This window comes from Hippopotamus amphibius, chromosome 3, assembly GCF_030028045.1.
Source record: "Hippopotamus amphibius kiboko isolate mHipAmp2 chromosome 3, mHipAmp2.hap2, whole genome shotgun sequence".
NCBI classification, from domain to species: domain Eukaryota; kingdom Metazoa; phylum Chordata; class Mammalia; order Artiodactyla; family Hippopotamidae; genus Hippopotamus; species Hippopotamus amphibius.
This window is the reverse complement of record NC_080188.1, coordinates 31046181-31060818: the sequence shown is the minus strand read 5'-3', so window position 1 is coordinate 31060818 and position 14638 is coordinate 31046181. Positions and strand designations below refer to the sequence as shown.

The 14638-nt window shown below is 37.8% G+C and overlaps 1 protein-coding gene across 1 annotated transcript in view; it reads right to left on the bottom strand.

Moving 5' to 3' along the window:
• SPMAP2L (sperm microtubule associated protein 2 like) overlaps window positions 1–14638 on the bottom strand; it is a 58164-nt gene that overhangs the window by 28576 nt on the left and 14950 nt on the right. The window contains exons 2-4 of the mRNA XM_057729310.1: window positions 9344–9374; window positions 3172–3237; window positions 583–711 (exon numbers count right to left, since the gene is read on the bottom strand). Of these exons, the coding sequence (XP_057585293.1) occupies window positions 583–711; window positions 3172–3237; window positions 9344–9374 (226 nt within the window). The remainder of the gene's footprint in view (window positions 1–582; window positions 712–3171; window positions 3238–9343; window positions 9375–14638) is intronic.

Sequence of the window (14638 nt, the reverse complement as noted above, 5' to 3'; positions counted from 1 at the left end):
CCCTTCCAGAAAAAGCTTGCTGACTTTTGACTAAAGTTGTATATTGAAAGAGGTAGAGAAATGCTACCTCAATTATCATGGAAACCAAAACTTCAGATAAATAATAGTATTTTCACTTTTTTCTTTACTTTAACCTTTCTCACTGCCTATACCCATCTTCCCCACAGCTCACCATCTTTCCTCAAAGAGCCAACCAGCAGAAAGTCCAGTCATTCAACAAACATGCACTAAAAACAAGTATGCAATGGGCATCAAAAATCTTAACAACATTATTACCTTTAGATGCCCTAATTAACTCACGGGTGGTATACAAAATTCATAGTTTCATCCACAAATAAGTTCATCCACAATAGTGTTATATATGGTACATATCCTTCCATAATACCTTCATTTTATTAAAAAATCAAAATCCTGATAATCTAAGACACTAAAATATAATACAAATCTGCAATAGCTAAATATTAGATGTTGCTCTGGAAAAGTGTACTGTAGCATCAGATGGAAAACAGACATAGAATCCCTAATCCTCAATAAATTCTGTGTTCCTGATAACACACAATCTGGTAGCACACAAATACTAACCTGTTAGGTGCATATTGGTGGGAGACTTCCTTAGGCTGGGCAAGGTTCTCAAGTCTTTTGGTCAGTTGAGCCGTCAAAGCACTCCTGGAAACAGGGCAAATAGGATCTTGATTTCCCCAACACAGTTTTCTGTTAAAAAGCAGAAAAAAAAAAATGGTAAGAAACTCACTGCTAATTGACATCTTAGAAATGGCTCTTGATGGCTTCTCTACTGATTTTACTTCATATCAAGAACTATCTCTATTAAAAAATTTTAGGACTTCCTAGGTGGCACAGTGGTTAAGAATCCGCCTGCCAATGCAGAGGACATGGGTTCCATCCCTGGCCGAGGAAGATCCCACATGGTGTGGAGCAACTAAGCCCGTGTGCCACAGCTATTGAGCCTGCGCTCTAGAGCCCGTGAGTCACAACTATTGAGCCCATGTGTCGCAACTACTGAAGCCCACACGCGCTAGAGCCCAGGCTCTGCAACAAGAAAAGTCACTGCAATGAGGAGCCTGAGCACTGCAACAAAGAGTAGCCCCCAATCGCCACAACTAGAGAGAGCCCATGTGCAGCAATGAAGACCCAACACAGCCAATAAATAAATAAATTTATAAAATTTTTTTTTTACATTTTCCAGACATCAGAAGCCTATAAACTACTTACAGAAGTTAAAACAAGAACAAGAATGTTTTATCTACCATCTTACAAGATGATGACCATAAAATGAACCTATTAGAGAGAGTTCCGTTTCTGCCAGCATGTAATTAACACTGTAATTTATAGTCAGGTCAGCAAAAAATGGGCATGCCACTTACTTACACTGTGTTCCCACTCTGGGTGAAGCACTGTACCAGGTGGTCAAACCTAATCAATTCCCAAATGCTCCACCTCCAAATACCATCACATGGGGGGCTGGGATTTCAACATATAAATTTTGAGGGGACACAAACATTCAATTTATATAATCTGATAAAGTACTGGTATTCAAAACTTACAAAGAACTCTTAAAATTCAAAATAAGAAAACAAACAACCCAATCAATGGGCAAAAGATCTGAACAGACTGTTTACAAAAGGATATACAGATGGCAAATAAGCATTGTAATATGCTCAACATCATGTCATTAAGGAATTGCAAATTAAAATAATGAGATACCACTACAAACCTATTAGAAGGGCTAAAATCTAAATGGAGCTACAGGAACTTTCATTCACTGCTAGTGGGAATGGTACAGACACTTTGGAAGAGAGTTTTGCAGTTTCTCACAAAGCTAAGATCATATTCTTAACCTATGATCCAGTAATTGCACTCCTAGGTATTTACCCAAATGAGTTGAAAACTTGATTCTACACAAAACCTGCATAGTAGTATTTATAGCAACTTTATTCATAATTGCCAAAAATCAGAAGCAACCAACATGTCCTTCAGTAAGTGAATGGATAAAACTATGGTACATCCAGACTATGGACTATTACTCAGTGCTGGAAAGAAATGTGCTATTGCAATGAAAAGACATGGAGGAATCCTAAATGCATATTTCTAAGTGAAAGAAGCCTGTCTGAAAATTGTACATATTGTACAGTTCCAACACTACATGGCATTCTGGAAAAGGTAAAACTATAGATACAGTTAAAAGATCAGCAGTCACTAGGAGTCTGAAGAAGAGGGAGAGAGGGACAGGGATCTATAGGTGGAGTACAGGTAATTTTTAGGGCAGTGAAACTATTCTGCATAATAATGTAGTGGCGAACATATGACATTATGCATTTCTCAAAACCCACAGAACTGTACAACACAAAAAGTAAACCCTAATGTAAACTACAGACTTTCATAAATAATAATGCATCAATATTCGTTAATTAACTGTAACAAAATGTACCACACTAACAATGTTAATAACAGGGGAAACTAGGGGAATGGGTGGTAATATAGAAACTTTCTCTGTACGTCTTGTGTTTTTCTGTAAATCTAAAACTGCTTTAAAGAATAAAATCTATTAACTTAAAAAATGAAAAAGCAATAGCAGATCAGAAAAAAGAAAAATCAGGCTTTACTTGGGAGCCAAAAAAGAAAAGGGGCAGTCCTATGACCAAGAGTGGAAAGACAGTGGGTCTAGCCTGCTGGAAATCCAGAAAACAGGTATACTCTAGGCAGAGGCTTAGAGACAGCAGGAACAGACGTTAGAAGCAACAAAGCTGAACCTGGGTGGTGGACACAAGTGTTTCACATGAGTGTGAAGTAATGCCCTGGGACAGTGGTTCTCAAACCTGTCTGCGTACTGGAATTGTCTGGGGAGCTTTTAATACTCCTGAAGCCTATGCTGCACCCTAGGCCAAGTGAGTCAGGATTTCTGGGAATGGGACTCAAGCATCAGTCAGTTTCAAAATTTTCCAGGTGATTCCAGTGTGCAGACAAATTTGAGAATCACTGACCTAGGGTTTGCCTTCCATGTGTTGACTCAATTGAGGTGACAATATTGATTCAGTGGATCCAGTTGAGCAGAGAGGTGCCAGGATGCAGTGTCAGCAGATGGTAAGACTAATACTTACCCATTTAATGTAAGGAATACAATATCACAGACAAGACTACATAATATTGCCTTACCTATCTGGGGCTCTCCACTGTTTCTTAGGCCTAGAAAGATCTTGAATTCTCTTCCTAGAAAAAGAACTAACAAATACCAGCTGATTAATTCAAAGAGAATGCCTAATAAATACGATTACATTAGATGGCTCCTACTCAAGTCTCATCTGAGGGAGAAAGAAAAACCAATGTCCTATTTTATGTGATTTGAAGAGTGCTAAAAAGCACAAAGTATTCAAAATATTGTGGACCCAAAATACTCACTTTTTTTTTCTCACTTCTTAAATCATTAAAAATATAGTACATAATAAAACAAAGACAATATAGACACAATAATAACCAAGAGCATACTGTCTCCAGAGGAACCCACGTAAAACGCATATTTAATGGCAAAACCCCTCAATTTTCATACTAAGTAATTTAAGTACTTTGTAAATGGCTTCACGTCATTGGATTCTGAAGAGATTATACAGATAAATTTCAGACAGAATGTCTGGCTTTGGGAAAACTATGAAACAGAATATACTTTGGGTACTGCTCAACTCCTGTTCTGCCCCACTCTGCTCCCTTGGACCCTCCCTGACCATTCTGAATCCACTGATAGCAGAGACGGTTTGTGCTCCACAAGTACCCACGTGTTCCTTTACATTTCCCAGCCTCCTCTGCAGTTGTTTGAAGCCATATGACTAGTTATGTGTAACTTCAGCAGAGGCGTTGGGTATCACTCTAAGGCAATGTGCTTAAGAACTGGTATCCTGGAGGGGGCAGGGGAAGGGGAGGGATAAACTGGGAGATTGGGATTGACATACACACACCACCACATATAAAACAGGTAACTAATAAGAACCAACTGTATAGCACAGGGAACTACTCAATACTCTGTAATGACCTATATGGGGAAAGAATCTTTTTTAAAAAAAGAGTTGATATGTGTATATATATATAACTGATTCCCTTTGCTGTACAGCAGAAACTAACACAACATTGTAAATCAACTATGCGTCATTAAAAAAAAAACAAAAACTAGTGTCCTCCTCCTCCATCTCTCTTTTCCCGTTACAGTGACCCTAGAAACCACTTATTCTGGACAGCAAAGCCAGCCAGCTCACACTGGATTGTGACATGAGGGAGAAATAAACTTTTATTGCACCCAGTCGTTGACAGTTTTGTACCTTGTTTGTTACTGCAGCACTGCCTATCCTATGCAGACTAATATACTGCCTATGTTACTATAGCTCATGTTATAATTATTTATGTACTTGCTTGGAATTTGAAGGCCCCAATAAATAACAACCCTTTTTGCCTACTACAATTTGGAACTACCTGAAAAACAGGCAAAGAAGTCAGACAAATAGAAAAAAAAGTGCTTTCTCTGTTATTAAGATGATATTGAAGAGAGTTGTGTGGATCCCTGACATCCCTGTATTGAACTTGTGCCCCAGAGTTGCCAGCTTCCCCCTGCAGGCGCTAAGTTTGCTATGTGACATAAAGCAGATCATAAAGATCATTCACTGTAGATAGGCAGGTCCCAAAGAGAAAGGACCCAGAAGCGGCCAGTTCTCTCTGCTAATCCCATCAAACAGATGTTACTTCCCCTCCCTGGAGAATCTAATTCTGAGAGAAGGAAAGAGGCCAGAATTACTCAACAAAAGTGCTTCTATGTACAAAAAGGGAGGTGAGAGGAAAAACATTCTTTCTAACACTTGCCTGAGCTCTCTAACAGGCTCTAAAATCTTTATATTAAAATAAGCCCTGGCCCTGGTGGCAGGTAGGATTCGGGCTGACACAGCACATGCAAACCCTTACATGAAGCTCTTCCTAATTAAATGGTGATTGATGCAGCATAAAGCTTCTTTTAGAAAGTGGGAGGAGGCAAGCGGGGATTAACAGGAACTCCCAAGATTGCACATTCACAAAACTGGGCCATCCATCCTGAAGATCAAGCTAAAATCTTTCAAGCAGTTTATTTTCATGTTACTCTCTAATTCAAGAACTTTTGTTGTCCCTCAGCCTTCAGTAATGACTTATTCGCCCCTCAATGCCTTGCTTTAGCTGTGCTAGCAGAGTAATGCAAATCAGGATTTTAGGCACACACCCAGACCACAGTATTCACAGTATTAACAATGGAACAGCTCCCCTGAGGCCAGTGTGGTGGAGGCAGCACTCAAGGTTAGGAACATGCAATGCTTGGTCCAATAATTCTTCTCATGTAAGAGATTATTAATCCAGTACTGACAATGAATATTCTGGGTTTTTATTTTTTTTTAATAAATTTATTTACTGGCTGCGTTGAGTCTTCATTGCTGCACGTGGGCTTTCTCTAGTTGCTGCGAGCAGGGGCTATTCTTCATTGTGGTGTGTGGGCTCCTCATTGTAGTGGCTTCTCTTGTTATGGAGCTCTGGCTCTAGGCATGTGGGCTTCAATAGCTGCCTCATACAAGCTCAATAGTTGTGGCTCACGGGCTCCAGAGCGCAGGCTCAATAGCTGTGGCGCACAGGCTTAGTTGCTCCGTGACATGTGGAATCTTCCCAGAGCAGGGCTTGAACCTGTGTCCCCTGCATTGGCAGGCGGATTCTTAACCACTGCGCCACCAGGGAAGTCCTGGGTTTTATTATTTTTAAACGAAATGCCATTTTCTTATCCCAAGGCAAGTTACTTAATTCTCTCAGCTTGCATTCATTTGGTCAACAAATATTTATTGAGCATTTACTGGGTACCAAGTAGTGTTCTAGGACTGAGAGTATATAGGCAAATAAAACAGACAAAATCCTTCCCCTCAAGTCAGAGCAGAAAGACAATAATGAAAAAATAAATACATAGTATATAAGATGGCAATAAAAGCTATAAAGAAAAACAAAGTCAGTAAGGGAATGAAGAGTAGGTAGAGGGGAAAGGGTTGCAATTTTAAACAGGGTAGTCAAAGAAGGCATCACTGATCAGCTTATATTTGAACAATGACTAGGTATATAAAATTTTCAAGAAAAGATCATCCCATTGAAGCTGTGATAGAAAGAGCAAAGGCCCTGGACAGAAGCATGCCTACATGTCTAAAAAATAACAGGAGGACAGTGCAGTTAGCCTCATTTATAAATAAAAATAACATTCTAACTATGGAGTGAGTACTCAGTAAATGTTAGTTCCTTTTTTCCTTTCTCACTCACAGCACCTAGTATGAAACCTTGCATGTAAAGTAGTAAATACTCAGTAAATGCTAACTGAATTGAACTGAATTGGTATTTAATTTAAAATATAAATTGAGTTTAAGAATCTTACAAGGGAAAATCATGGAACTATTAGTAAACCAGATAAAGTAATACACTTAAGATGGTTTAAATTGTGTTACTGCTCAAAGAATTTGCTAGATAAAATACAGGTTTGAAGGTAGTACGAATGGTATTCCACTTCCACACCCTTTTCCCCCAGTGTCTCATATTCCGGACTTTTCTAACTACCCGCTTTCCTACTGCAACTAAACTATCTGCATTTTGTCCCTCAGGACTACTCTGATGCTTAACCCAACGTCTCCCAGCCTAGGACTTCCCCGGTGGTCCAGTGGCTAGGACTCCGCACTCCCAGTGCAGGGCGCCTGCGTGTGATCTCTGGTCAGGGAACTAGATCCCACCTGCCGCAACTAAGAGGGCACATGCCACAACTAAAGGATCCTGCGTGCCGCAACTAAGACCCGACTCAGCCAAATAAAGAAATATATTTTTAAAAAAAGGATTCCCAGCCTGAAGTTCCCAAATCCTTAGGAGATCTATGAAGATAATAATGGGAGTCCACAATCTTTAGAACATCTTGAAAAGTCAAATGGAATCCTACACCACCCACTAACAGATTGTAGAGGCTACCGTTTCTCAGTTATATCATCTCCATATGTTACTTCATGCTGATAGAAGGCTCTGATTAGTACTTACACATGTCCTTAATTTTTAAAAAAAATTAACAAATATAATGAACAATGACAACAAAAAATATTTCCAACATGAAACTGTGGTGGTGGGCAAGATAACCAAAGGATTCATTCCTGGTGAAATGTTTGAGATCTGCTGTGTAATTGATACAATGCCTAAGCCATGTCTGTTACTGTCTAGAAACAATGAAGATACTGTCCATTGCCAGAAGAAAAAAAAAAATTACACCCTTACTCAATAAAAGAATGGTTTTGCCATGCAAGTAGTGCTTGAGCCCTGCTGAGACAGCCTAAGCCAACCTTCCAGGGAGGGTGGCTAGGTGGAGGAAAAAGCAAGCCACAGTGCAGACAAAACATCTTATTATAGATTCATCTTTGCAAGCAAGTTAGCGTCTAGCTCCCATCATCACCTACAAGCCAAGATTTCCCTCCCTACCTTTTCTTCACCAGCTAAATATTCTTTTAATGTATCATTTTACACAATTGACAGTTTCCTAGCTTATTCCTGTAGATATTTAAATTGGATTGTTAGTTCAATTGGAAATGATCTCATTAACATCTGCTAATCCGATGTGGAGGTCTGACTAATACCTCTCCTTTTCCTTCACTTATTGTGCGTTATGTCACCATAGCGACATCTGCGATCTACATCTCTTCATCTTAAGGCAGGCTTCCCTTCTCTCTCAGGTATTACATTACCTCACAACGTCTAGTCGTGATCCTGTGCAGAAGCAGAAGAATGTGGTCAAAGGATTTTAACTCTTGAAGGCAGACTGTTTTAAATGAGGATTACCTTGCTGTTTCGTGTCTTCATTGAAAATTAATCTCCTATAGTTTGCCAGCAGCTAAGAAAGCTTTCGAAATCTTTACCTTAGGTGCAGAGCAATAAACACATGTTTATGTAGCAACAATTATGGAAATGATTTCAGGTCTGGATTGATGGGGTAATTCAAATAATTCTCTCTTTCAATCAAAATGTTCTTTTACGCTTGAATATTTTGCTTATACTCAGAAAATATTCTCTAACAATCAGATACAGCACATTCATTTAACAAGATTATTTGAGAGGACTGGGACAGGGATAGATAATGGAGAGAGAACAATGTTCTCAGAGAATCAAACCAAATTAACCAATCAAACAAGAGCAATAAGTAGTATAACAGCAAAAACAAAAACACTTTAAAAAACACTCTCTTCACAGTCTTTTTTTAAGTATAAAGACTTACCAGGCGTAAATGATTTCACTGTCTATTTAGTAAAAGGAGAGTCTGCTCACTCAGCGTACCTTTATTTCAAGTAATTTGGTATTTTAAGTGGATATTCAGAAACACTCAGTAAATGTTAGTTCTACCAGATCTTCTACTCAGCCATCATACAACCACAGGACAGTGACATAATTTCTCTTAATTTCATTTTCTCTCAGTAAAATCTAGTTGATTATATCCACCCTTTTAACTTCTCAGGATTCTTGTGAGAAAAAAAAATTTTTTTAACAGCCAAGTATTACGTTAAAATAAGGTAGCAGTATTTAATGCCTGAAAGAGGTGAGGAAAAAAACAACTAGAAAGCATAGTATATAGAAAATGCAAAATAAGTCTAACTAATAACAATAAATATAAATGTTGAACAACAATAATATGAATGGTTTTAACTTATTTATTAAAAGAGTGGATAAAAATAAAATCTGATATTATTTACTTCTCATCTATACAAGCCATTGATATGAACCCTTGGTATTTTCTCTTTAATGATTCTATTCTATTACCTCTTCTAAGTATATTTCAGCCAAACCAAGAGTAAGCATCTATTTTCAGGAGGCATCTAGTTTATACACTGTATGTACACACACACACACATATATTTTTCATAGAGGATACTTTCTTGAAATTTCATTAGCTACTGAATTTGAATTAGAAACAAGAGGAGGATTGGGATACATTAACTTGGAGCTTCACAAAATCTATGGCATGAGATTGTCAGTGCAGGATCCAAAGTCCCTTAAAGGGTCAGCCCTATTATGTGACACATATAGCACTGAGCAAACAAGTAAGCACTGAGTGAATATAAGAAGAGATCTCCTAAATCTTCATCTTAACCACTTTCTCTCTCTTCTTTCCATTTCCCACAGGAATTGCCATTAGAAAAGGGCCTTATGACAAAGGGAAAGCATAAGAGTCTTCTCAAAACCCCCAAGATAGGCTTTCACTTCAAATGCCCAGACTGAGTGCCCCATTCAGCTAGTAAAGTCTGGGAAAATGGTACTATAGCTATATTCTTACCATTTCCTTATAAAGTCACAGGGACCAGGATCTGCAAAAAGAAAATTAAAAGCAAAAATTAGATTCAATAAGAATCAAATATATGATAAAAAGAGCCATCACAAATCAATAAACAAAGGAGCTAGGAAAAATAACTATTAAGGGAAAGGCCAAATTAAATGTGTCACACTATTTTACCAAAGTAATTTACCACAGGTAAATCAAAGATTAATTTTTAAAAAAAACTGAATTAGAGCAAAAATAGGAGAATATCTACTTAATCACTGAATTTTAATCTGCATTAAAGGTGATGAAAGATATAGAGGAAACATACAGATTAAAATATTTAAAACAAAATTTCTGTGTGTCAAAAAATAAAACAGAAAATAAAAATTTGGAGAAATATTTGGTAAAATGTTAAAAGCTTAATAGTCTCAATATCTGAATAGTATAAAAGTACAGATGAATAGAAAAACATTAAGGAAGGAAACTTGCTTGTAATCAAAATAATGCAGATAAAAAATGAGATTTTTTTTAAAAACTATCAAATTTGCAAAAAGTTTTTACAAAGGATAACAATGCAGGGACTTCCCTGGCAGTCCAGTGCTTAAGACTGTGTGCTCCCACTGCAGGGGGCACAGGTTCAATCCCTGGTCAAGGAACTAAGATGCCACAAGGTGTAGCCCCAAATAAACAAACAAACAGACCAACAAAAACAATGCTGGAAGGGTAAGGTGAAATGAGTACTTGCATGCCGCTGGTAGATATTTAAATTACTACATTTTGTGAAAAATAATTTGGTAGTATGAGTCAGCAATGCTTATACTCCTTAATCCAGTTCTACTTCTAAAAATGTACCTTAAAGAAAAAATCCCAAGTGTGGGCAAAGATTTATGCACAAAAATGTTAATGGTGGTATCTTTAACAGTGGAAAGCTGTATACACCTGACCTATTCAAAACAGACAAAATGGAAGCAAACTAAAACTCATGTTTAGAAGGTTTTTTTTTTTTAATGTGGGAAAATACAGGCAATCACACAGGCCAAATTATCCAAAGGCCCATTATAATAGGCCTCATTATGACAGGTTGTTCTAGACAGTGTCTCCTTGGGAGATTTTAATCACATCTGGGAGTTCTGAAATAACATTTTCTACCCTCTGGAGCGTTTGGGGTAAAGGAAAAGGGGTATGCTCTGGCATCAGACAGACACGGCTCAAACCCCAGTTTTGTTACTTACTCAGCTTTACAATCTTGGGCAAATTACTTAACTTCTCTGAGACTCAGTTTCCTCTTTTCAGATAGGAGGATAATGGGTAGCTGTGTGTAAAGATTAGTGATATGTATGTAAAACACCCTGCATATAATAGATGCAGACAGTTAGATGAATGGTAGAATTATTAGTTACAACTTTAGTTCATCAGTGTAGGAGCAGTGTAGGAAACACAGCAATCAGGTATCGACTGGGTTTCTGCTATGTACAGCATGGTGCCAATGTTGAGAGAACAAAATTCGTAACATATGGTTTCTCTTTTCAAGGAGTTTACAGCCCACTAGGAGATAGGCTATAACCTTAAAAAAAAAAAAGTAAATGAAATTTTTGAATTTGGATATTTTTTATTATTCTCCTTTTAAGGTTAAACTGACTTAGACCTGAGGAAAAGGGGAGAGTAGTCTACCAAAATGCCCTTGTTATAGCACTTGTTTTGTGGACTTTGATGTATCACCAAGCTTGGTTTCCAGCTTTATATACACGGGTCAGAGTCAGAATAACACTGAGTCAATCCTAAAATTACTTCTATAGATACTGGTAATATGAATGAATTATGCTCTTTCCTTTTGCCCTTTCATGTTATAAATTCTCTCACAAGTAGAGCTTTCACTCTTTATTTTAGAAACACAGTTTTGATGTTATCTCATCAACTGGCAGGACAGAATAGCTCTCCGGTGGCCATTGTTAGTTATGCCCCAAGCAAGGCAGTGTTACAATGGTTTCCAAACTTGTCTGCACATTAGAATCACCTGGAAATCTTTTAAAAATTTCAGATCTCAGCCCAATTAAGTCGCAACCTTGGGGCGGGGGGGTGGGGCACAAGTACTGGTATTTTTTGAAGCAAACAGGTTTAGGGAATCCTACAATATTGTTTAATGGATAAGACCCCTGGCTCTGGACTCACACTGCCTGGAACCAAATCCTGTCTCTAACCTCTGATCCTGGGCAAGTTTACTGAAGCTCTCCATACCTTAGTTTTCTCATGGTCATGTACCTCAAAAGGTTGTTGTCTGAAAGTTAAGATAATACATGTAAAGCACTCTGCATAGTGCCCAAAACATAGTAAACACACAATAAATGGTAGCGATAATTAATCCTAAAAAGTTTTAAATTAAGATTATGCTTAAATTTCTGTAAATAAAAAAAAAGTTTAAGTAACTGTTAAGTTTGAGTAATTGTAAAGTTTAAGTAGTGGGTTGGCCAAAAAGTTTGTTTGGGTTTTTCTATAAGATGGAGAAAAACCCAGATGAACTTTTTGGCCAACCCAATAATTTACTATTAAGGATTCCAACTATGAAAATTAATATTAATGAAATGAGAACCTAATTGTGAACATGTACTCACATATTTTCATTGGTTTCCTTACGTATCTATACCCTCCCCTCATTTCTAAAAGGATTTTAGATTGCTTACATGAATGCATACACTACAATAGAATATTATCTGTTTTAGGATGAAAAATTCAAGAAAGAGGTAGAAAAACAGTGGAGGGAAAAGAGAAAGGAAAATACAATGAAACAAAGGGAGACTGTATAATAAAGCCATGTACAGTTATATATGAGCATTCTAATCCTACCAATGAAAGCAAAAAACATCAACTTTTCCTAATATTGAAATCTGAAAGAAAATTCTCTTGTGAGGTCTCAATGGTGTTATACACGCATAAAATAAATTACAGCACTTGAGAATGAAATGGTGAAAAGAATCCTATTTCCTTAGTTTTTTTTCTTCTTTAAACTTTACTCTTGATACGTTTCATGAAACCAAGATAAATTTTAAAACATAAGTAGTTCTCACTGAAGTACCACAAATAACTGGATATAAGGCAAGATTTTGTTCGCAAAAATTATTCCTCAGAAAAGAGGTTACCTTACATGCAAGTTCTTATAAAAACCCATCTTATGAGGCACTTTCTCAATTATTTTCCTAGCAAAGAACTGAGAAATGAAAACATAGCAGCCTGAAACAACTTCAATTAAGGATAGAATGGAATAATTATAGAGCTCTCCCCACAATTTAAATTTAAATCAGTATTTAAAAAGAGGTAAGAGGTAGGGGGCTTCCTAGGTGGCTCAGTGGTTAAGAATCTGCCTGCCAATGCAGGGGACACAGGTTCGATCCCTGCTCCAGGAAGATCCCACATGCTACAGAGCAACTAAGCCTGTGCGCCACAACTAGTGAGCCTGTGCTTTAGAGCCTGTGAGCCACAACTATTGAGCCCATGTGCCACAACTACTGAAGCCCACGCGCCTAGAGCCCGTGCTCCACAATAAGAAAAGCCACAGCAATGAGGAGCCCGCGCACCACAACGAAGAGTAGCCCCCAATCACCGCAACTAAAGAAAGCCTGTGCACAGCAAAAAAAGACCCAACACAGCCAATAAAATAAATAAATAAATAAATAAATAAAGAGGTAAGCAGTAAAGAAATTTAGAATAGATTTAATAATTATCCTTGGGGATAGGATTTTGTAATCCTAAGCATTGGATGTTGCTCTAAATAATTAAACATCATTTTAAGAAGCAAAATAGAAACACAAAACACAAAGAATGAGGTAATTGTATTGTGCAGATAAAAGTACAGCTACAGAATGAATTTTTTTTTTAAGTTCTGCTACATTACATGCATGGGTTCTGATGCCTTGTTACTTAATTTCCAGTGACAGCATCAAACACAGATCCAAAAGGGGCCTATCTTACCCCTAATGATATAATGGAATCTAGGCAAAGAATGAAACGAAACTGGTTGCCCAAGCCATTTGGCAAAGTGGATGGCGAACTTCATCGTGAAGGGATCCAGTCAACCTCACCTGCACTCACTCATCAATCTTAGAACCACCACCAACGGCAGAGCTTGATACCGTGTGCCCCCAAGCATGGCACCATCTATGAAAAATTCTTACTTGAATCTATTTTCAGTCTAAGCAAGCCTCTTCATCTACATGTTTTGCAAGAAATAGGGCAGCTAGAAGAACAAGTTAAAGACATCACAAAGAACAAATTAAATTCAGAGTATGGGATAGTTTATCCAATTTTTCTAACAAATGTGTTTTTAAAAGGGAGAGAGGATTAGGGTTAGTGTTAGAGAGTAACAGAGGGACGCCCTGGTGGTCCAGTGGTTAAGACTCCATGCTTCCACTGAAGGGGGCATGGGTTCAATCTGCACTCGAGGAACTGAGATCCCACATGCCACCCAGTGCGGCCAAAAAAAAAAAGAGTAACAGAGAAGAGACAATGTGTGGCCCTTGTTTGAAGCCTAATTCAAACTAACCAACGGTAAAAATACACTTTTGAGACACTTAAATATTTAGCGGGTATTAGATGGTATTAAAGAACAATTGTAGATTTTAAGTGTAAATAATGGCATGATAATTAAGGGTTTAAAAAAAAAAGTCCTCAGCAATTTTAGAAAGGTATACAAGATATTTATGGGCAAAATGACATGGTATCTAGTATTTTCTTTAAAACAACTTGTCTGATGAGGCCCCTGAGTGATGTTGCACATGCAGATGACAGGTTCCCCAGCAAAGGCAGAAGCAGACTAACAGGCAGCTTCTGGAACTACGCTGTTAAGTACAACGTCTGGTACAATAAGTATTCTTTGAATAAATTAATAAATGTATCCTTCAAGGAAAAAAAAACAAAAAAACTTGTCTTATAGGAGGCCCAAAGATATGAGTGTGGGTGCGTGCGTGCGTGCGTGCGTGCGTGCGTGTGTGTGTGTGTGTGTATGCGTGTGTATGGTGGGGAAGGCTGGCAAGAGAATACCTAGATGAAATAAGATTAGCAAAATGTTAATAATAATTTTTTAATGTAGCTTTTTTATATTCTTTTTAAATTTTTTTTTTGAACTTTATTTTTTATTATTTTTGGGGGGTGCTGCATTGGGTCTTTGTTGCTGTGCACGGGCTTTCTTTACTAGTGAAGAGGGGCTACTCTTCATTGTGGTGCATAGGCTTCTCATTGCGGTGGCTTCCCCTGCTGCAGAGCACGGACTTTAAGCACACGGGCTTCAGTAGTTGCAGCACGCAAGCTCAGTAGTTGTGG